The 24,051-nt window shown below is 42.8% G+C and overlaps 3 protein-coding genes across 3 annotated transcripts; 1 reads left to right on the top strand and 2 right to left on the bottom strand.

The window, feature by feature from the left end:
* Nucleotides 1-14,729: 14,729 nt before the first annotated feature.
* On the bottom strand, nt 14,730-15,908 carry C8R40DRAFT_1169266 (uncharacterized protein; the record flags this gene model as incomplete). Its single annotated transcript, XM_046231347.1, has 1 exon — nt 14,730-15,908. One exon carries the CDS (start codon nt 15,906-15,908, stop codon nt 14,730-14,732), a length of 1,179 nt encoding a protein of 392 aa, XP_046087848.1.
* Nucleotides 15,909-16,192: 284 nt separating this feature from the next.
* C8R40DRAFT_115421 (JmjC domain, hydroxylase-domain-containing protein) lies at nt 16,193-20,271 on the top strand. Its single transcript, XM_046229585.1, has 8 exons — nt 16,193-16,596; nt 16,650-17,257; nt 17,310-17,570; nt 17,624-17,885; nt 17,939-18,542; nt 18,609-18,935; nt 18,988-19,252; nt 19,306-20,271. The coding sequence occupies exons 1-8, from the start codon at nt 16,298-16,300 to the stop codon at nt 20,115-20,117; spliced, it is 3,438 nt and encodes a 1,145-aa protein (XP_046087847.1). The 5' UTR covers nt 16,193-16,297; the 3' UTR covers nt 20,118-20,271.
* A 1,626-nt stretch (nt 20,272-21,897) lies between these two features.
* C8R40DRAFT_1098552 (uncharacterized protein) lies at nt 21,898-23,517 on the bottom strand. Its single transcript, XM_046227814.1, has 5 exons — nt 23,308-23,517; nt 23,105-23,257; nt 22,996-23,055; nt 22,827-22,943; nt 21,898-22,777 (listed from the first exon to the last, which is right to left on the bottom strand). Exons 1-5 carry the CDS (start codon nt 23,351-23,353, stop codon nt 22,230-22,232), a joined length of 924 nt encoding a protein of 307 aa, XP_046087846.1. The 5' UTR covers nt 23,354-23,517; the 3' UTR covers nt 21,898-22,229.
* Nucleotides 23,518-24,051: the final 534 nt, after the last annotated feature.

Here is a 24,051-nt window from a genome sequence, read left to right as displayed (position 1 = left end):
AGACCCTTTTAAGATTGACGAAGTAATGAATGCGGCTGAAAAGTATATGATTGGGAGTTCTTTTGATAACTACTATCAAACACTTTCCATTGCTTCTTCGAGCCCACCAATTAATAACCCTAATTCATTTAGTAGGGGACACATTAATTTACCGTTTGCTGCAGATGTTCCCAAGACAGATACGAACTATCTTCAAGCATTGAAACCCAAAGTAGAAGACGAATTTAAGGATCTTCTGGGAATTAAATTAGAAAGTTTGATCCCAAGGGAATTGACGGAAGAACAACAGCAAATGGTTGCGTTGAATAAAGACCTCATGGAGGCAAACATGAAAGAAATTAGAGCTGTGAAGTCATTACAGTTGCACTTCAAAGAAGGAGCAGACATTATGACGCAGTTAACAGCAGTAATGGCACAGATAGCTAAAGAAAATGCTAAAGGAATGATTAATTCGATACCACCGAGTGGTCCCTCGAATCAATCTAATAGATTTGAAAGAAATACGACACCGAGAAGTTCGAATGGAACCCAGTGGGCATGTTTCTTGTGCAAGTCGACAGATCATTTTATGAATGAATGTCCACACTTGCTGGAATTTACGAAAAGAGGTTGGATGATGCCTGAAGGAGGTGACTCGAAGCGTTACAAATTAAGAGACAACGCTAGAATGCCTCGAGACGATCCAAATGTACCTCGTTACAAGAAAATTGAACAAATGGCGAAAGACTTGGGATGGGATCGTGCTGAATCCTATTTTGCAGACATGGAAGATGACGAAGATGATAAAGTCATGGATCAGCAGATGAATCCTAACGTCAATCTAGCTGTTTGGATGACAAGAATAGAGGAACTATCAGATAGACTTGGGAATTTGGAAGCACACCGAGAAGATGATGTCCGTGTGTTCAACCAAGATAGTTCAAATGGAAAAAAATAAGTACTCCAATGAAGGAGCAGGATCGGTCCATGAGAACTTTAAGATCCAATGCTGTAGCTCCGGAGGAAAGTGAGAAAGCAAAATGAAATCAATTTAATGATAAAACGAAAAGATTAGTATTTGATGGGGTGTATATACCCAAGAAACCAGGTTTAATACCAGGGAAATTGGTTGAAACAACCAATGGAAATCAGAAAACAGTGAGATTTGAGGCTCCAAAGTCCATAAATCGGCCTTTGAAGAAGCCCTCAGTCACGATTGAAGATGTTGATGAATCTGATGACGAGGATACTATTAAATTAATTCCTTCGTCCAGACCAACGAATCAAATTAATAGCGAACATAGACCATATGATCATGTTCAACCTAGGACGTATCGTCCTATTCAAATTAATACACCTACGAAGGTACCAAGAGACCAGACGAATCAAATTGATAGTCATGGATATACTCCAGCCTATAAAATTAGAAATGAAGTCTCGAGACCAGGTGTAGAAGAAGATATAGCAAAGAAGATATTCGATGCTAAAGTGGATTTGAGTACAGAAGAATTAGCAGCTTTATCACCTGCTATCAGAAAGATTATTATGCGCAAGATATGCAACAGAAGAGTCCGTCCAAGGACTAAAACGAATAACTACGTATCAACTTTATCCGAAGATGGAGAAACTGAAATTTTGGACGAGCCTTCTAGGGTACAGATGATTGATACATGCATTAGAATTGAAGATCTTTGGCAGGATCAGACGGATATGTTTGAAGTCCTGACTGAGAGTCGTAATGACATCCCTGTGGGATCTATAGTGCAGAAAGACATTGTGGAAAGTTTTCTACGAGACCTTTCCATTGATGATGAACGAAGGAACATTGCCATAGTTGCTAATCAAAGCGTGGCATATGAAGACCATAGTGATCATCCAGTGGTAGTAGCGAATCAATCAAATGGATTACGTGCTGTTACTCCTGAAATCAATAATAAAGATGAAGAGATTGAAAGTGTATTGGACCAAGGTTCACAAATTGTTGTGATAGACCGATTGATAGCTATAGGTCTAGGAATTACTTGGGATCCAGAATTCACGATCAGAATGCAAGATGCAAGTGGAAAATTAAACCAAACTCTTGGTTTAGCAAGAAATATTCCATTTAAATTTGGTGAAGTTACGGTGTACTTACAACTACACGTACAGAATAAAGCGCCATTTCAAGTGTTATTAGGGAGACCTTTTGACGTCTTGGTGGAAAGTGAAATTAAGACCTTTGGAAACGGAGATTCCGAGATAACAATCAGCGATCCAAACTCACACAAGAGGGTTACTGTAGGAACCTATCCTCGTGGCCAGAAAGGTCGAAACATTCAAATTAATACCTCACGATATAATGAACCAAAGAATGTTACACCTGATAATGAAAAATCGACAGGTGAAAATGATTCAAAGGGAAATTTTCATTCCTCGATGAGTTGAGTAGCGACCAAGGAGAGGATGAATACGCTATAAGCTTCCACTTTGATGAACAGCAAAACATCGTATTAGATGGATACAAACGATGTGAACAAGAAACATTCTCTAAGAAAGAGCTTTCTGAAGCATATGTTCTTGCATCTAGGGAACATTTGAAGTCTCAAGATGATCAAGCTGAAGAAATAATTGATTGTTACCTTAATCAAAAGACGATTGGGGATAAACAAGTATTCTGTGTATGGAGAGATGGTGTTTTAGGCGAATTTGACGATCAATTGAATAATGACCAATTCAATTTAAATCCTATAAAGTCGTTCTTCCTCCAGAATGGAAGGATCAAGCCTAAACCCGTACGAAAGAAAGTTCAGAAGAGGCGATTTGTTGAACCTATACTACAAAAATTTAGTTTGGGGGAGAATTGCGATAAATCTGAATCCACAGAGACCACACAGAATCAATGTAATAACGAAAATACCTCTGAAATGGTCAGAGATGATAATTGGAATAAACCTAAAAACTCTCAAAGAACTAGGAAGAGAATGGTTCGATATGAAGTACTCAAAAGAGGGACTGAATCATTCCAAAGATCCCAACCGAGTTTTGAGAAAGTAAGATATGAGTCGAGGCAACGAAAGAAAGGAAAGCCCAGGACTCGAAGGACAGGAAGGAGAATGTTTAGCCAGACTTATTGAATGAACCTCCAACAAATAAACTTGAAGAACGTATTAAATTGAATCAGCAGGATAGATCTCCTATCAATTTAATAGATGAAACGAATAAACAAGTGGTTAATGAAGCCATAGGAGTCGAGAAACCAATCAACTTGAATACAGAAGAAGTGTTTACGAAGTATAAACCAGTTGACAAGAAGGTTAACCCTATAAAGGCAACGTTACCAGATGAATTTAGAATTGAAAGACACATTCATGGTGATCCGTTATTGGAACTACCTGAATTGTCGAAACATCCTAAACCGTTTGTTCCTACGGGAAGATATACGGAAGAGAGGAAAGAGATTATAGACAAGAATCATCCTGAAGGATTTTTGTGGGAACAAGAAAGAGATCTTATGCACGAAATGATGTGTAAACAGGAAGCAGGTTTTGCTTGGGAACCAAGTGAAGCTGGACCTTTAAAAATGAATTCTTTCCACCTGTGAAAGTACCTGTAATTCCACATGAACCGTGGGTTGAAAGGAATATACCAATTCCGCTAGGTATCTTCGAGGATGTGTGCAAAATAATTAAAAGTAAAATTGACTCAGGAATATACGAACCATCGAATGCTAGTTATCGTTTGAAATGGTTCTGTGTCATTAAGAAAGATGGCAAGAGTCTATGATTAGTACATAGTTTGGAACCTTTGAATAAGGTTACCATCCAACACTCAGGTGTACCTCCTGCAACTGCAGATCTAGCAAGATCCTTCAGTGGAAGATCTTGTGGAGGAACCTTAGATTTATATGTTGGATATGATGAACGTGAATTAGATCAATTGTCTAGAGACATGACGACGTTTCAAACGCCGTATGGACCACATAGGTTAGTAAAACTACCTATGGGGTGGACGAATTCTGTACCTATATTTCACGATGATGTGACATATATTCTACGAGATGAAATACCACACGTAACAATTCCTTACATTGATGATGTACCTGTAAAAGGACCATCAACTCGATATGAATTACCAGAAGGAGGTTACGAAACTATTCCAGAGAATCCTGGAATTAGACGATTTGTTTGGGAACATTCCAAAACATGAATAGAGTAATACAACGAATGAAATATGCAGGAGGAACCTTCAGTGGAACCAAAGCATTTCTTTGTTGTGAGGAAACAATTGTCGTAGGACATAGATGTACCTATGAAGGCAGTATGCCCGAAGAACATATTGCTCAAGTAGTCCTAGAATGGCCTTCATGTTGTGATAAGACTGAGGTTCGAGCATTCTTAGGAACTGCAAGTCAATTGAGAATGTTCATTGCGAACTTTGCTAAGAAAGCAGCTCCTTTGACTAAGTTGACGAGTAATGTTCCATTTGAATGGAATGAAAAATGTGACAAAGCAATGGACGAATTAAAGGATGGAATCCGAGACTGTCCAGCTTTGAGACCAATTAATTTTGATTGGGATGTTTACTTAGCGGTGGATACCTCTTACAAAGCTGTGGGATGGTATATCTATCAAATTGATCCGACTGAAAAGAAGAAGTTCTTCAATTACTTTGGATCAATGACTTTGAATGAACGCGAAGCACGATTCTCGCAATCTAAGAGAGAATTGTATGGCTTAAAATTAGCATTGGAAGCTAGTTATTATCATGTCTATGGATGTAGACGTTTAACAGTTGAAACCGATGCAAGTTATATTAAAGGCATGTTAGACAATCCTAGTTGTGGTCCTAATGCAACCATAAACCGTTGGATTGAGCATGTACGAAACTATCACTTTACATTAATCCATGTAAAAGGTGCAACCCATGGTCCTGATGGATTATCACGAATCACACCTGGTGGATGGCAAACAAAGCGTCCAGAAGTAAATCCAGAAGATTACGTTGATGAGGATGGTGGGGAACCAATTAATTTTATTATGGGAGATGGGGAAACGGAAGAGCCGTATCAATTTGATGACTTCAAAGATCAAATTGACCCTAGAAGTGGTTACTTATACGAAACAGCTCAAGAAGCTGATGATATTGAATTAGATGTACAGGAAGCTCTAGATGAAGAGCGCAGCTACGAGATTCGTAGGAACCACATGTTAGAAGCCAAAAACGCAACATGTGAAGTCTTCAGTAGGAATTTGTTCCCTACTTTTGACGAAGAATTTGTACAAAACAATCCGTACCCGAAGCACATAGATCTTCTGAGGGTAATAGATTAGACGAATTAATTCCTTTGATTGGGAAGTACTTGTCGAACCCATCAGATGAATCCCTAGAGGAAATGTCAAAAGATGAACGGATTAAATTTATTAGATTGATTAAGAAGTTTCAAGTGGACGACCAAGGAAGGTTGTACCATAGGAATACTGATCAACCTGATCAACCACAATTAGTGGTGGAAAAAGAAAAGCGTATGCACATGTTGAATAGTGCACATGATTGTTTAGGACATAAAGGAGTCTTTGCAACGAATGATTTCTTGCAGAAACGATTCTGGTGGCCTGACATATACAAAGACGTGGAATGGTATGTGAGATCATGTAAGGAGTGTCAAAATAGACAGATGAAGCTGTTGAAAGCACCTCCTACTTTGATGCATACACCTTCATTGTTTCAGAAGGTACATGTCGATACAATGATAATGTCGATTCCATCTAATGGATGTAAATATATCATCCATGGAAGGGATTCACTGTCTTCGTGGTCTGAGGCCCGAGCAGTAAAACATGAAAATGCTAGAACTTTAGGAGAATGGTTCTTTGACGATATAATTTGTCGTTGGGGATGTCCTGAAGAAGTGGTGACCGATAATGCAGGTCAAATGAAAAACATGCTAGCTTGGTTAGAAGAGAAGTATGGAATTAAAGGAATAAGAATTTCCGCCTACAACTCTCAAGCTAATGGAAAGATTGAAAGAGCGCATTTGGACATACGCCAGGCTTTAATTAAAGCAACTGGTGGAGATGTATCTAAATGGTTCTACTTTTTGAAAATGATACTATGGGCGGATAGAGTAACACCGAGACGTGGTCTAGGTTGTTCTCCATATTTCCTGGTAACAGGAGCTGAACCGTTGCTTCCCTTTGATATAGTGGAATCAACTTGGTTGGTGAATCCACCTAATAGAATCTTAACTAGAGATGAATTAATTGGATACCGTGCTCAAGCTCTGTCGAAACATAACTCATTCATTGAGAAAGTACGACGTAGAGTAGATGCAACAAAGTTGCAGAGCTACGGAGATTTGAACGAAAATATAGACATACAATTAAAGATTGGGATTTCAAACCAGGTCAATTGGTCCAGGTTAGGAATTCTGGAATTGAAAAGAGTTTGGATAGAAAAATGTATCCAAGATATAGAGGACCTATGGTCGTAATCAGACGAACTAAGGGTGGCTCTTATATCATTGCTGAAATGGATGGAACAGTACTCAAAGAGAAGGTCGGAGCCTTCAGAGTATTGCCGCATTTTACGCGAAATGAACCAATTGAATTGCCAAACAATATTCATGAACTTATCGACTTAACTGCCGAACAATTAGATTTAATGGTAGAAGACGAAGATGAATATTGGATGACACCAGAAAATGATTACATATTCGATGCCATACCGCATCTGAGACTATCAGATACCGACTCTGACGAAGAACTCAGTGAGGGAGAGGATCAATAATCAGATTGAAACTCTAGATGATATACTGTTACAAACGAACATCATAAAATGAATGGCGATGGTAAGATGATGCATCTACTATACAGCTGTGATGGCGTAAAGACAGTAGGCATGAAATGAATGAATACGAATAGTAGGAAACCATGTAAAGACAGTGGGTCAACACGAACAACTGTTTTTATAATATTTATGGATTTTAAACGAATGCATCTAAATGATGATGTATCAGTTTAAAAGGAAATCAATTAGATGGATTACAGACCTAGGCAGAGACGTGTTCTTTGTCTTCCATCATAGGAGTAACACCACGAGTGAATGGAGTAGTAGCTCGTTCGACGGTCTTAGGGACTGGAACAGCATTCTCTGTAGGAGTGACGACGGTGTCCTCAGAACCAGTGGTGGGAATACTCTGAGCAGTAGCGAAACTTGCATCAGAAGCAGAAGAGTCTGAACCAGAATCTTGGCGACTTTTCAAGATGCTGCAGGCTTCGTCCGCAATTACCTTGGCAATACGTGCACGAGTTGCATAAGTCTTGACCAGGTTTGCGTTAAATTCGAATTCAGCTGCCTGAAAGTTGAGTGTAGCAGCAATGAATTTGGTACTTTGCGACTCAAGAGGAGCTGGCGGAGTATCGAGATTAGAAGATACGACTTGAGCAAGAGCATGATTGATATGCTTGCTATGGGTCACTAAATCATGAAATAAGAATCCATTTGAAACGGATTTGAATTGAATTGATTCACCTTTATCTTCAGCGAGGCACGACATACAATTAGAAGAAACATGACTGTCTGTGTGGCAATGAACCTTGCTGAGATGAGGAGAAACATTGTTCACAGCAGACTTTTCATCCTTATTGGAACCTTTGTTGGAACCAGTGGTGGGATAGGGAGTGCTGCGACGATTCTACGACATGGAATGAGTCGTGGATACAGAACATGATTACATTTTAACTCACCTTGATAAAAGAGAGAGTAGGCTTCTGTTTGAAACTGCGTTCAGTTCCAGACACCAACTCGTCCTCGGAGGCTGAGTTCATCTGAACGAAATTGATAAATCAAATTAATTGAGATTAGATCTGAGAATTTACCTCGACATCAGAGTCGAAACGAACAGATCTAGGTTCACGTTTGACGTCACAAGAGGAAGCAAATCTAGTAGCTTTCTTCTTGGACTTCCTGATAAAACGAGAATTATCGGCACGAGTAGACGCCTCGTGATCCGAATGAACTGAACGAGCACAATCGAGGAGGCGATTCCTGACGAAAGTGTTCTGAAAGACTATTAATGTAAATAGTCACGAATGAAATTGATACATACACGAGCATCATTGGCAAAAGCCATGAACTTAAGATGTTGCTCGAAGTGAGAATCACTGACGATGTCAGGAAATAGTTTGTGCCCGAGACACAAAGTATCGATAATGCTCTGACGAGCAGTCAAGTTAGAGACCTGTCTAACGTGACTACGAAGGGTCACAGGCTTTTCCTGAGAATAAACGATTTAAATTGATACGTATCAATTAAATTGAATGAAGAATACATACCAAGAGATCATGAAGATACTCGGTAGACTGACGAAGGACAGAAATTGTAGCCTTATCGGGATTGTTCGTCTTCTTGCCTTTGTACGAAGCAAGTAGCTGCTGCAAAGCACCCAAGTGGGGCTCAGCAACTCGAGCAATGTCAAGATCCTTCTTGTGATGGATAGGCATGCTAGGATGAACGATAATAGATGTTGATGGAACTTTATATGGAATGAGAGCTCGAGTAAGTTCAACTAATGCAAGTCGACTTGGAACGAATGGCATATTGAAAGTCAATTGGCCTGAGCTTTTATACCGAAACAGTGAAATCAAGCTCCTGACCAAATTAGGACAACTGAGGACAGTTGGATTCTTTAGTTTGGGGGAGGAGGATATCGATTTGATTGAAAATTTACAAAATTTCAATTAGACTAATAGTTTTGCAATTAGATTGAATGATATTGTGAACGCAGTGACCCAGAATTGATCAAAGCGATCATACAGAAGGTCAAAATAAGCGGAATGAGTAAAGAAACTGACGCTTAGAACCTGAAAGTGGAGTTGAGAATACCTCCTGACGTTGTTATGATCAATGGCGAACGGAGATCGACTTGAGCACTCAGGACAATGAAGACAGGAAAGTCTTGCGGTCCTGATCTCGCATGAAAATTCATGACAGGATCCGGAATGGAGTCTTACTTTGAACCCCTATTCAGAGGTGGAACTCAGAGTCAGCTCAATAATTCGCAAGCACTCATTCAAATTAAAACAAGAATCGAGTTGAAAAGTATATTGAGTGAACAATGGTTATAGGAATTCATTCAAATTAAATGAGACTTAAGTTCACTCATTCAAATTAATATAAACATGAGCATGAGAGCTCGTAAATTGATATATACAGGATAGTATAAGCTATCCACAACAAAATAATAGGTAAACTACCTACAAGAAATACAAAAAAACAAGAATAATACAAGATATAATTAGATTAATTAATCTAATTAGAACAAAATGGTCGCGATTGACCTGTGGTCCTGAAAAGGTCCATAATGAGATGTTTTGGGTTAAGAAACCCAGACGACATGACCGCGAGTGGTCAGCTATAATGAAATATGCAGGTTATAAAACCCGTCCGTCCGTGTGCGTATAAGAAAAACAAAATTAAAATAATAATAAAAAGAAGACGATGCCCCGACGCCCAAGGAATCAGCTACGATTCGAGAATCTGTGCTGGCTCTGCCCCCTTTTCAGGAGACAGAGTTTGCTCGGCCAAACTCTCGATCGTAGGGAGATCCAGCTCCATAGGAACAGATCCCCCTACCCGACTGCTGGTACCTTCGTCCGCCGATCCCTTCTCTACTTCATTGAGGCCTTCGAAAGCCTCAGTAGCAGAATCCGGAGGTGGCGAGGACTCGACCAGGTGACCGTTTTCGTCAATATGTGCCGTTGATTCCCCGGAATGGATGCTGCATAGCAGTTCGATCCATTCGCCAGGAGTCCGATTATCGAAATCCAGCCCACTCAAGTTGAATGGACTGGGCCAACGAAATAAAGTGGCCAAGAGGGTCCACTCATTCAAATTGATTGCCCGGCGATTGGGCTCAGCGGCCTTGAGTGCCTCCAACACAACGACGGGGTCCTCTCCTGCATTCTGCAAGTCCAAGATGGACCGCAAGAAGAGTTCCCGCGTAGTGTCAAAAAGGGACCCAATCTGCTTTAATTGGTCGTTCAGGTCGGTGGCTCGTCGTAATGAGTTTGCTAGATTTAAATAGAATCAAACGAATTAAATAAAATAAATAAAATCAAATAGAATACAGCAAACTTACTATGCGTACTGCTAGTCGAAGCCTTATGGAGCGCATTGAGCGCGTCCATAGCCAGCTCCACATCCAAGGACCCCAAGCACTTCAAACGCCGTGAGGAGCAAGCTTGACATTTGTATCCTGGCAATGGAGCCGAATTGGCTTCCAAGTCCCCTCGAGCAAGCGCCGAAACGCAAGCCTGACTTGGGAGGGAAGGCTACATAAATTGAAACATGTTAGCAATTAAGTTAATTAAAACGTCAGATAAAAACCTACATCGCGAATCACCCGGTTCACCTGCATTAGATCCTGCATAGTAAAACGAGCATTTTGGGTCTCCAAGATGGAGCCCAGCTCGACGAAGTCAGGATTGATGGCGAGGAGGGGATTCTCGCGATTCAAGGGAGCGCTATTCTATTAAATTAATAGAATTAGTATTAACTAAATTAAGTTGAATCACTGTGACTTACCCTGGCATGTGCAAACTTTGGAAAAGGTGTGAAGGCACCAGTTGACTGCTCTGGAAGTCGTAGGCGTCCTTGAGCATCCGCCAATAGTACCGGTTGGAAGGTACTCTCTGGGGAACGCTCAGGAACGGGCTTCGCTGCAGCCTTGGATACTCGTTTGGGGACGGTCACCCGTTTAACTGGACGACGAGGCAGTGAAGCTACAATCGAATTGAATTAATAAAATGAGACGAAAAATGAAGAATAAAAATTTTACCAGAGATGGAAGATGTCGTTTTGAGGCGTTTTGGAGGAGGAGCAGTATCCTCATCCTCATCCTCATCAGTGACAACAATTTGTCGCGCTTTTCCTTTTGAGGCGATCGAAGTATTTTCCCTCGAACGAGGAGGGAGTCGAACCCTTTTGTAAGCCATACCAGCAAGAGGGGGATGATCAGCCTCAGGATCTTCAACTACCTTGACGGTAGTTTTGGATTTAGGCTCCTTTCGGCCTACAGAGACTTTGGCAGACGAAGAAGCTCGAGGAGCTGCGTCTACCAAAGGGAAACCACTCAAAAGCTCATTATCGGAGTCTTTTGAATGGGTGGAACAGGGAGAAGCAACTAAATCAAAACAAAGATGAAATGAATAAAATGAAACCAAGAAATTAAATTAATACTCACGAAATGAGGAAGCGTCAGCCTTGAGGCTTTCGATCTCCCGATTCCGTCGAAGTGCCCTAGGGGGCACAGCTTGTGCTTTAGTGACAGGGGGAGGAGAGATGACATCGGAAACCTTGGGAGGCGAAACTGCCTTTGAAGCTCCAGGAGAGCCTTTACCGCGTAACGAGGCAAAGACATCCAGTTCTTTGGAAGGCGCCAGACGCATCATGGCGCTCCCTTCGCGGAATCGAAGACAGAAAGGAATTGGAATAGTGGGGAAGTGTTCAAGGACAGGAGCATCCTACAAATCGAATTAAAATGAATAAAAGAATTGCTTCAGAAGCAGGAAAAACGTACCGTAGAAGAAGACCGATGTTCAGGGGGAATTCCCCACTGCTGTAATAAGCTATCGCGAAGAAATGCAGGGAGACGGGCAGATAAGAACTTGGCAGCTAGAAGGATTTGTTCTGCGAACAAAGGGCAATTCGCCCTTCCCATCCAGAATTCATGAATATAAAGCTAATAAGAACAATTAAAATAAATAAAAGCAATGAGAAGTGGAATATGCACCAGATACGGGGCGGCTTCCTCAAATAAATGATATAACTCCATCGGATTGGTTTCAATGGAATCCTCATCCCCACTTTGTAACGTCCGCACGGCCATTTGGGCTGAACAATATAAGTCCAAGCCTGAGGCAACAGATAGAGGACGCGAAGTGTTAGAAGGGAAGCAGAAGGGAACCAGAGGACGAGGATACGAAAAAGCTGGAAAGGTAGTAGATCCATCGAAATCCGGAGAATTCTGAGAATCGAGCATAGGGGGGGAGTAATCTCCCTGTTGAAGACGAACAAAAACAGCGCTCTCGAAGAACAAAGGGAGTGTTGATTTGAATGAGAGACCCGCCAGAATTACTTGGGCCTCCATAAGGGAGGTAGGAAGAAGCGTGGTCGAAGCTACAGCCCGAGTTTGACTCGAGGTTGAGGCCATTTTGAATTAATAAGAACGAGATGAAGGAAGAAAAAGAAAGAAAACGGACTTCAACGAAAATTTGTTGAACCCCGTGCCCCAAACCAAATAAATGTACACACTGAATCAGTGTGTACGTCAGAGCAGTTCTCCGTGAAATGGAAGCTCGTTCTGTGATTAGATGATAAAAAGATTGTGAATGAAATTTTGAAATGTGATAGGAATACCGAAAAAGTATTCAATTCAAATTGAGCGCTAAACTGTTACGATTCGTAGCAGGCGTGTGAATAAATTGATAGATGAGCGCTAGAAACCCATTTGAGGGCATCCAAATTGATTGGAGAGCACGGAGAAGTAGAGATCCAAACCCAGTGAATTACATTAAAAGGAGATATAGTCTTGTCGAATCCATCTAAAAACAGATTGGGTATCCTTTCCCTATACAAAACTACGAATGACCGAGGACGGTCAAATTCTTTAGTTTGGGGGGGATGACACGCCTAAATTTTGGCTAGACGTCTATGCGGTGAATTGTGACATTTTCACGTATAGATTTGTATCAAGAGGACTGTAATTGAAACCCAGATTGACAGTCAAAGTCGATACTGAATCAGTCTAATAAGTTGAAGGGACCATATACCCATACTACCACAAGTTGGTCAGTTTACCCATCCCCGATACTACCTACGGATAGCAGTCTACCTGTTTGTCAAGCAGGATTATACCAGACTCGGACTACATCCGAAGGATGACCATTCACGTATGACATACCAAGGGTATTCTTTTTGGACCTTACACTGGCAGGAGTTTGGAAGAACTTACTCAAGTGACCATGAACCGAGGATTGACTCGAAATGACTTTCTAGAACTCAGGAATTATCAAATACTCCTTCTAGAACGAGATCATGCATTAACCTAAAAGACTGCGGTTTAGTCTAATAGACCAATCAAGTTGCATGGTTGAGGAAAATGACTAGAAGAACGATCAAAGTACTGCGAGGCTCCAAAGACATATCAAATGAATGTCAAAGAGTCCTGACGTAGAAAATATTGAAGAATGCAATTAAATGAATACTATGTGTAACTCCCTTGATAGAGTATAGGCACAATGGGTGTCTATTGAAAGAGAGAAGCAATTAGTTTAATCCAGATGAATCAGATTGATAGGATTAGAATCGAGGAGAGCTGATTTGCCTCCGGACGAGGTGACAAATGATCGAAGTAAGTGTTAAACAGCAATGACAGTTAAACACTATTCGAGTCATTCTCTAAAAGCAATTAAATTAAATGAATAGTGAAGTACCTACCTATGTTTGGGGGTATACTAGAATCTTGGAACCAATATGGACCAAATAAGGACATGTAGATTCAAATTAAATGGTATCTGACTGAGTGTAGAAGTTTCCTTGCGGTTCCGAATGTTTATTGTATTAAATTAATTGTACTATGCGACTCTATATTCTGTATGTATAAATAGCGATCCGATGTATCTGGAATACAAGTGATTTTGGGATGACGTTGCAGTGCTAATCCGTAAAAAGGAAAGACACACTCCCGCCAAACTGAAACCTCTTCGCTAGCAGCCATTCGGGCCCGGCACTTGTGAGTATAGGAACGTTGTGTTCTGCTCCTTGTGACTGCGAGAAGTATATCCAGTTGTTGGGTATTCTTCGAACTTAGGATCAGTCGTTGGTCTTAAGGGCAAATCACGCTGTGTGGTTGTGCCAGCACATAGTTCTAGCCCTCCGTAGGGGTCTGTGTGTTTCGGTTTTAATTTACTTTGATTCAAACCCCAATTCTTGATATACCCAAATCAATACAACCAAAAGCACAAATCATGCTGAATTTACCTTAATCAAAGGAATATATCGAATCCTTAGAACGATTCAAATTGATCGAAGCTTCGTACTTAGCTCTCAAAGCTTTGCGGAACCTTTGCCAACGCTACCCCTTGCTATTAAATAAATTTGATAGCAGTGAACTCGCATATTGTGTATTAGATTGGTTGGTTGAAGTGCCCATTAGATTCCTTCCTTTCTCTTTCACACAAAAATGAGGCAAGCTCGTTATCGGGGATGGGTAAACTAACCAACTTGTGGTAGTATGGGTATATGGTCCCTTCAACTTATTAGACTGATTCAGTATTGACTTTGACTGTCAATCTGGGTCTCAATTACAGTCCTCTCGATACAAATCTATGCGTGAAAATGTCACAATTCACAGCATAGACGTCTAGCCAAAATTTAGGCGTGTCATCGCATTTGGTGATGCCAATGTCATTCCTGACGAAGAGTGATTTTTGGTGGTGGTCCCGTCCTAGGTGCATTGTCTGGTTCTTCCACCCAGGTCCACTCCTCGTCACTCGGGAAGAACGGCAGTAAATTAGTTGGGGAACACTTGTTAGTAACTCACATTTCTGACGAAATGTCGGGTACTCGCGGTCCAGGCTAGCATGTTCATCGGTTTTGCAGTTGATGCAGTATCTCTTTTCAGAAGAGCAGTCAGCAGTGTTGTGATGTTCTCTGCACTTACCACATATGTTTTCGTCTCCTTCAGTACATTGTCCTGCTATGTGCCCGAATCACTGACATTTGTAACATCTTCTCTCTTCTTTAACTGTTTTCTTGGCTTCGACTCTCTTATTACTTATGACTGCACCAGATAGCAGTAATTGGTTCACAGCATTTGCATTGTTGAGGTACAGGAGGAGACTTGCAACACGTTGTCCTTCCGTTTGTCTCTGTATTGCTTTGGCCCACTTCACTTGGGTGATAGAACAAGTCGGAAGGTTGTTGATGTCCTCCAGTCGTTGCAGCTCAAATGCATCATCTGCGCCAAAAGTTATCAGTACAAAATGTAGTATGATCTCGTATTCCTTGTCGGCAATCGTTAGTGCTTGGCCAGAGAGTGTCGTGAATTGTATCATCTGTTCAACTCGGTGGATCCAGTCTGCTAGCTCGGGCAAGCTCACTTCTGTAAGGAGATTATCAGTATTCTTTAGTTTCGTTGCAGAGACAAAAGTGCCCTTGTTCAGGGCGCCCATCTTTATTAGCATGTTATTAAGGTATTCCAGAATCTCTCCCGAGATTTCCTTTCCTGCCTCGTTCCCTACGTTTAGGATTAGTACCTGTTGGCGCTTTACTTCAATGTGAGCGCGCATTCTCTGTCGCGCCATGGCCTGTGTCGGGGCCATTGTTCCTTTACCATTCGTTCGCATGACATCGGCGTAAGAGGCTTCGGGTGCAGCTGGTTGGCTGTTCTTAGCAATAGAGTTGATTTTCTCTTCTGTTCCGTTGATGTTGGCCGCGATGGAGTCCAGCCTTTCATTGAATTCATTCCTGACCTGTGTGAGCTGGTGCTGTAATTGCTTTTCTATGTCTAGTTTTGCGAATGATGACTCAACTGCGCCTTTTATTTCACCTAGCAGTTGGTGTTGGTTTTGTTTCTCATCCATATCCCTCAATAGCGTGATCCCATGCTCCACCGTTTTGAGTGCGACATCTAATTCCTTCTTGGGCAGCCTGGTAGCCCGTAGCATGGCGTCGTATATGTCGTCCTTGGTCAATAGCGCATTTGTGCCTATGATGGCTGCTTTGCTGGTGAGGTATTCCCTGGCTATCTGTTCTTTCGTAGCCGTCACTGTTGGTGTATTATCAGTGTCTGTTGGCTCTAGTATTCCGTTTACCGATTCTGGTCTTGTCTTATTCGGAGTTCCTCGTCTCAAGGTTCCGGCACTACTCAGCATCGATTGTCGCGACATTTCATAGCGGTGTTGGTATATAGCAGCTGGCCCTATACCTTAGGCCTTTTTTTTGGTTGAGATTTTTCATTTAATTGCCTACTACTTGAGTCGTGTCCTATCTTTTTAGTACATTCTCTCGGTTTGAAACCGTGGGAATATCGTAGCAGATGGATGTAAGAGATCAAAGTTCGGCCGCTCGGCAACCGTACCCGCAGGGGTTCGCTAGTAGCAGTTTTCGTGGAAAAGAAACGCCGGATGAGTCATCCCGACAACGGTCATCTCACGTGTCAACTAGATTGGTCTCGGCTTCAGACCTGGCTAAGACGACGAACTCCATTTATATTCTCTTCTACTCTCTAGCCTGTCCTAAGAGGTTACTACGCATCTATTGGTTCTCATTTTGAACCATGGATTTTAGTTCTCCTACACCATCTCTTACTCCAAGCATCGGTTCTCCTCCTCCTTTCATTCCTGTGCAACCAGACCACTTTTATCGCTTAGATGACAGCAGTGGTTTGCCGTCATCTCCTCGCTCCCTCGATGGGACTACTTGGTATGAACCAGAAGACGACCGTTTGGCATCACGTGGAATCCCTGTTTTCAAGCCAACAATGGAAGAATTTCGAGATTTCGAAGCGTACATGAACATGGTCGAATGTTGGGGCAAATACAGCGGTATAGTCAAGGTCATTCCTCCCAAAGAGTGGTGCGTCAGGAGATCTACGTTGCACATCGCGATCTTAATCTATTTCTCCTCAGGAGCGATGCTTTGCCCTCTGTGAAAGAACAACTATCTTCTGTTCAGATCAAGACGCCGATAGAACAACTTATGCTCGGGCAAACCGGCCTTTTCCGTCAACAGAACATGGAAAAACGGAAAACGATGAGCGTGCGCGAATGGGCCGAGTTTTGTAGCCAACCTGAATACCGGGCTCCAAGTGTCGATGAAGTTGGAATCCATGCGCGAACCACCGTGAAAGCCAAGACGCGGAGAACTAGGAAGTCTAAAGTCACCGCTAAAGACGAAGCAGGTGACCTTGATCTGGCAAACCAAGTGTTAATTAAAGAAGAGCCGGTCGATAGCCTGACGCACGACCATATCCTGCTGTCTCATTCCGCTACTCCTGCTGGAGACGACATAAAGCCAAAGGTCAAGAATAACAGGAGACAACAGGAAAAACTCACCGAGGTTGAAAAGTTAGAAAGAGATGCTTCGTTCCTCGAAAATTTCGATCCCGCGCTAGATTGGCTGCCTTTTAGTATGAGTCCGGAGGATTACACTCCAGAGTTTTGCGCAAAGCTTGAAAGGCACTATTGGCGTAATCTGGGTTTGGGAAAAGCTCCGTGGTATGGAGCAGATACACAAGGTATGTTACATCGGTCATCCAGGCTTACTACACCCCTTACTACGGACCTCAGGCTCTCTTTTCACCCATGAGACGGAAGAATGGAATGTGGCTCATCTTGAGTCAGAGCTCTCTCGACTTCTACCTTCGAGCGACAGAGGACTACCAGGCGTAAATACTCCTTATCTCTACTGGGGGATGTGGAGAGCCACCTTCGCTTGGCACGTCGAAGACATGGATCTATTTAGCATAAATTATATCCATTTTGGAGCCCCAAAATTCTGGTATGCCATTCCACAAGGAAGAGCGGCCGCACTTGAGCAAACAATGCGAAGTAAGGTTCCTTTGACGATTTCTGAATTACCGGAATGTTTATCTGATTTTCAGGTTACTTTCCTAAGGACACTTCTCAATGCCCAGAGTTCCTTCGTCACAAGTCGTTTCTCGCCTCGCCTACCTTGTTGGCCAGATCGGCATGTAGACCCAATACCGTAGTTCAACACGCAGGTGAATTTATCATCACCTATCCTCGAGGGTATCATGCAGGATTCAACCTTGGCCTCAACTGTGCAGAAAGTGTCAATTTTGCTTTGAAGAGTTGGGTAGAATTAGGGAAGGTAGCAAAGGCTTGCAAATGTGTGCCGGACAGGTATTAATCCTTCTCAGTCATAAACAATCACTCGTCCTCACATTTATGCTCAGCGTCGTTATAGACGTCGGTCAACTGATAGCAGATCGCGCCAGAGAAAAAGAAACAGCAGAAACTTATCCCTCAGATATTCTTCCTTCTTCACTCAGAGCTAAACCTTACGCCAGGAAGTCGCCCACTAGAGCTCCTCCGATCCTTGTCAAGGAACAGGAGATATATGTATCTATCTCTCCTTTGGCAAAGAATAAGCGGAAGGCTACCTCTTCCGCAAATCATACGCCGGCAGCGAAGAGACCACGCAAGTCAAAACCCACAACCATAACGCTGCCCCCCATCGCTTCTTCACACACCGTCGTGACTCAACCGTTCCCCAAACTATCAATCAAATTGAAGTTAGGGCCAAGGCCTATACCAGAAGTGTTCCCATGTTGTCTGTGTGTTTCCATGAGCAATGAAGGGCTACTTCATGTTCATGATCCCCCTTTCGATCGGAAAGAAGCATTAGAAGCTTGTTCAAATCCTTCTGTTTGGATGGCCCACGAACGGTGTGCGAACATTATCCCGGAAACTTGGGTTGACGAGGTTGAAAAGGTTTCTGGTGAGAGGGAAAAGATGGTTTTTGGTGTGGATGGGATCGTGAAAGATAGATGGAATCTCGTATGATTCTCTTCTCTTCGTTTAGTGAATTGAAAGTGATTCACTATTCTTCAACTTCTGTTTCAGAAATGTTCTGCATGTACCAGGATGCAACCAAAAGCCCATGGCGCACCCATTCAATGTACGAGGGGCAAATGTTTGAAAGCATTCCATGTGTCTTGTGCATGCGAGGGGAAAGATAACAATATTGTCTTCAACGTATTGCGAGAATCGGAGAAAGAAGTCGTCCTACTTGATGCAGTTTCACCACATAATCATAAGCAGGTTGACCTTGAAACACACGCCGTTAACGGTCATGATGCAATGGCTCCAAACAAAGATGCCCCGTCGCCGAACGTTCTCAAAGTAATCAAGAAATTGGAAGTACAGGTTTTATGCTCTCAACACAACCCAGTCCGTTCTCGTTTATTTGTGCCCCAGATTGATATTAAATGTACCTTTGCAGGCTGTTGCAGCTGCGAAGAGAGCGTCGAAGCAAGATAGGATCAAAGCGGATCTGCTCGCTCTTCCTCCAATGTCACGTATCAAGCTTCGGGTGAGTGCGGGCGTCTTCGAGGTAACCCTCATCCGAGTTATTGAGGAGATCGGGTCTGTCGAAGTTGTGTGGGACCGTGGATTGAAGAGGGAGTTTAAATGGGGTAGCGTTGTTTTCGGGAATACAGATGGTCCAATATTACAGAAGCCATCAGAACCTGCTCCGGACCCTCCGCGTGAGTATTCGTAGATTGATATAGACAACCCTGTCCAACTACCACTTTCACAGCAATGGGTGCTAGTTTAACTCCCTATTCTACCTCATCGACCCCTCAAGTAACGGCCAGCCAATTACCTCCTGTTGAGGCAACTACAACAAGCCCTTCATATAGTACGACTTCGCAGTACCCTTATGCGGCATACAATCTATACGATTATGGAAAGTATCTGCCTCAGCCATCCCATGCTTCCCACGGCGCCCCAAATATGGGCGCGTCATCCACCAATCACGTTTCAGGGCCGTCGTTTACTGCCTCGTATACACACCTAGCCCAAAGCCATTATCTTCAGAGTGCATGGCAGCAGCAATATCAACAACTAAATTTGGCACAGAAGTATCGACCTCCTGCTGTCTATATTGCACCGCAATTATCAACCCAATCTGGTTCGCCTTCATTAGCACTTAACCAAACACCCTCAACCTCCATCTCCCCAATTGCTTCGAGCACCCCGACTCCGATACCAACTCCGATATCAACGCCTTCGTATAACTCTGTTTCAAGCAGTGTTAATCTCATGCCGACCTGTATACACCCAACTCCGATAAGAACGACCGGCTCTATTTCCAACACTATACAGACGAGTACCCCTACTCTTCCTTCTCCGATCATGCAAGATCCTCCATCCGTTACTCTCCCACATGCTCAGAGTCCCTCTATTGCATATACACTTCCTCAATCTCATATGACACATGACCCTTCTACCCAGGCTCCAGTCTTTGATTTTGATGCACTGAAATCTTTGCGCCCGGAGCAGCTCGCCCAACTCGTTCGTGATAATGCTCAGTTCCGAGATATCTTCCAATCTGCCTTCCAATCATGAAATATGAAATGAACACTTGTATTCTTCACTCCGTCTCATAATTTCCTTATGTATACTTATATTATTTACTCTCTTCATGTACCTATAATCCGTACAGCTATACTACTCATGTCGCATAGTGCATGGCAGCTGGAAGTTCAGCTGGTGACTTGAAAGAGATATTTGTTGTGATCTTCAATAGCCAAAATTACTACTAAACTTAGCACGACTTCACAGACGTCAGGATAGCAACACATACATATCAATTTCGGAATCCACGCATACATGGAATGGTTTATGCTCCTGTAAGGCTGTTGATCCGAGAGAAGGCAGCAGAGCTGGATAAGATAAGATGAGGCGATGAGAGTAGGCGCTTATCGCCTTCTGAACTATGCTCTCGTCGTTTTGTGAACCCACCCTCCTTTCCCTGTGTTATTCTAGTGTTTAGTCTTCTCAACCAAACTGTGTTTCGTGTGATCTGCCACCAGAGCGGGGCGGTACCCCAGGAAAACCTTATCCACTAGCATAGAGCACTCAACAGTGCTCCTCACATTCCACATTGTGTTCGGCCGAGCAAGTACTTATCCTATCCCGTGTGTTCGGCCGAGCAAGTACTTATCCTATCCCGAAATTTTCTGCAAATTTCCGTTCAGGACTACGGTTGTCAAAATGACTGCCTCTAGGGGTATCCTATCTGCTCCCACTATCAAAAGTAGGCTTCGGACTGGCTCCATTACCTTTAAGCTTCAAGCTTTAAAATTTTGAAGGCCCATATCTATTCAAGCCTTCGTACTGTCGCAATCTGTAGCCACAACAAGCACTTAGTATATCATGCGTTCAGTCCAAGTCCAGTGTACCGTGCTTCTTATTCGCCAAGATGGATTTACCGGAAAAGAAAGAAATTTTATTATAGAGCATGGTTCAAGAACTGAATGCCGGTTTCCAGAGGTTTTCCCGGAAATGCTATCGCTTTTGTCATTTAACTGCGATACGACGGCTAGCCTTATTCATGACAGTACTTACTGCCATGCATTGGTGGTGTTCCTCAGATGCGATCTGAGGAAGGTCCCACTGAACTTTCCTGTGCAAGATTCTTCTGCAATGCCGTTGCACTATATTATGTATGTCAGACACGAATGCGATTTTGACCCCCCATAGCCTCTATTGTAGGATTGACAGTCTCTCAACAGGCACAGCACAATTTTGCTAGACAGAAAAGACTGAAGAACTGAGATTATTCAGTCAGTGGATGATTCAGCCACCACCGGATCGCCATAGTTCTGTTGAACCAATTCAGAATGTATGCCCGTTTCAGTGACTCCGAAATGCAATGATTCGTGTTTCCATACAGCAGCTAGTGGAATATCCTGATTCAACGCCCCAATCCGTCGAGCAGTGTTTTTCTACTTACGATGTGTGGTAGACGCTTTGATAATTGAACCAAATCACTGAGGGCGATGCTTTAGAGAGACGTCGAAGAACATATCTACAGACCAATGTCAATGCGAACACACTGTTAGTTGTCAGCGTCAAACAAAGCTACCACCGTACGAATATAACATTATCCTGACACATATAGGCACTGAGGGAGATCGATCTGGCATTCATTGGCGTTGTTCAGAAATCGGTAGAAGTCATCAAAGACGAGAACGCCGTACGATGATCGATGACACTTACATATCCTCTCAACTATGATTTGCAGACCAAAGAAAATACTGTGACTGATTGAATGAGTGAGGAGTAAAAAATGCGGAACAGGGACTGGTTTTTCTATTGGACGATTCCAACTTGTTCTGCAACTCCAAGCGCCACGGGTCTACATACTGTACATCCTGAACCTTATAACCTACATACAAACTCAAATGAAAAACCATAAAGGGAATATATTATTCATCCTGAACCTTGTAACCTACAAAGTACGAACTTATCGAAAAACCATAAAGAGCGGGGAAAAATGCGACACGTATATTGCCACAGAAAAGGGCTCACGAGGACTGCGATATACATCCTACATATCAAGTACAACAGTAGATTAGGAATTATACAGTATGGGGGAAGTACTAAAGAATGTAAGATTTATGTATATTCAAAGGAATGGAAATATTTTAGTACGTAGAAGACATCTCGATGGCTTTACTGGCTGTGGACCCAACGTGTACTCCCTTGAGCGACGGGGCATCTGTGATTTCCAAGCGTCTTGCTCGTAGAGAAAAACCTTCCACAATCGTCGCACGAAAATTCACAGATCTTTCCATGCTTTGCCACTTCATGTCGTAAGCGATCGTGCTGACGGGAGAAGCGCTCTGAGCACCCCAGTGTGCAAAGGAAAGACACTTTGGGCTTCGGCTTGTGGGCCTCCATGTGGACTTTGAGCGTGTATTGACTGGTGAACCTGCGCGAACACCCGGCTAGTAGGCAAGGGAATCGTCGTCGATGATCAGAATGGGAACTAGAACCGGAATCTGAAGGGGGTGAGGGAGTGCGATTTGTAGAGGATGGTCGAGAGGATCGAATAGGTGGCCACGAATCAAGTGTTGGTGACGACGATGCAGACTCACTGCCGCTACCACTTGCATGTGGTTGATAAGACGGTTGACAGCCAATGACAGTGCCAAATTGCATATCAAAGACATTTCCAAATGATTCATCCAAACTACCAGTTGAGGCAGGGCTATGAACTACTGATATACAGATGAGCGCAGTTTTTTCAGGCGCATGATTTTGACTTACAGTCCGGCGTACTCGGTGAAAGAAGAAACGACTCAGAAACGAAGTCAGCACCTGCGGGAGCAACGAAGTACTCCACAGGCCAGGAAAACACAGATTGTGGGACGTCGTCAACGTAGTCTGCGTGTGAGAGATGAGGTCGGGTTGCGATTACATTACTTCGTCTCCTTACCTGGACGACATGCGAATTGTGACTCCAACGCGAGTGAATCTTCGTACAGACGATGATGCTCTGTATAAAGATAAGGATGATTGAAAAGGTTAGGCGGAGAAGATCTAACCAGAATTTATCGACCCAGATTCCTGGATTAATGATGAATACTGTATTTCATCGTATGTCGGCTGATAATGGAACTCGGATGATTTTTGAGCGTAGAAATTTGGATCCTGCACTTCGTAGGACGATGGCGCCAAGTGAGGGTAGCCAGCGGAGTCTGAGGAGTGATTGTCAACAAGCATTGAGGAATAATATTGTCGAACATACCCAAATAAGGATAGTTATGCTCTGAGTTAGAAAATGCAGCCGCCATCGTGTGTTAGGTTGGAAGAGGAAGGGAGTAAGCGTCAAAATGCAACTGAGAGGGAAAGAGCGCACGCGACTGGCCGCTGGATTCGAAGCTTGAGGTTTTTATTCTTTCCGTGCAAGGAGCTAAGTATGTTCAGGAATCAGATTAATTATGGATGGAAGTCAGGGGTCGATTTTGGAATGAAATTCAACCGTTCCTGGAAGTTTTTACCACGCCACATAGGGCCAGACCTTCTGACTTTAATTTGCCTCCGTTTTCATCTTCCTCCGGATCCGTCATCGCAGGCTTAACTCTCTCAATTATGAACCAGCGACGACCTCTACGGCTAAGTATCCCCGTTATCGTCTGCTTTTCGGGCTCTGTTTCGTGTTCATAAGAAATTATCTCTCTTTCCGCTTCCTCCCGGAAAGAAGCATTTTAGGTACTACAACTTAAATCATCTCATATACACAGCTGTCTGATCATGATTGTCTTGCTCAGGTTCATTCCAGCTGACAGGCGTAATCACGGATCGTCAAGCGATATTCGCCGATTCCTCGTCGCCGCGACGTTACAGACACAAAAAACGTGTAAAGTAGTATCTTTGTATACAGGTTACATGTATAGTCCTTTGTTCTGTTTTTATTTAGTGGCGTTCATAATTTGGAAGAGCGACGTTTTCGCGTTGGCTAACATGAACGAAGAATATGTATTGAAGAATT

This window comes from Lentinula edodes (assembly GCF_021015755.1).
Source record: "Lentinula edodes strain Le(Bin) 0899 ss11 chromosome Unknown C8R40scaffold_12, whole genome shotgun sequence".
Lineage (NCBI taxonomy): Eukaryota > Fungi > Basidiomycota > Agaricomycetes > Agaricales > Omphalotaceae > Lentinula > Lentinula edodes.
Note: the sequence above shows the minus strand (reverse complement) of the source record. Positions and strands in the feature narration are given on the sequence as shown.

Coding starts and splice junctions, on each gene's coding strand:
- C8R40DRAFT_115421 (XM_046229585.1), top strand. CDS start 16,298: ATGGATTTTAGTTCTCCTACACCATCTCTTACTCCAAGCATCGGTTCT. Junction 17,571..17,623: donor ACTTGAGCAAACAATGCGAA/GTAAGGTTCCTT, acceptor TCTGATTTTCAG/GTTACTTTCCTAAGGACACT. Junction 19,253..19,305: donor ACCTGCTCCGGACCCTCCGC/GTGAGTATTCGT, acceptor CCACTTTCACAG/CAATGGGTGCTAGTTTAACT.
- C8R40DRAFT_1098552 (XM_046227814.1), bottom strand. CDS start 23,353: ATGGCGGCTGCATTTTCTAACTCAGAGCATAACTATCCTTATTTGG. Junction 23,258..23,307: donor GCATAACTATCCTTATTTGG/GTATGTTCGACA, acceptor ATCACTCCTCAG/ACTCCGCTGGCTACCCTCAC. Junction 23,056..23,104: donor ATCTGGGTCGATAAATTCTG/GTTAGATCTTCT, acceptor ATCTTTATACAG/AGCATCATCGTCTGTACGAA.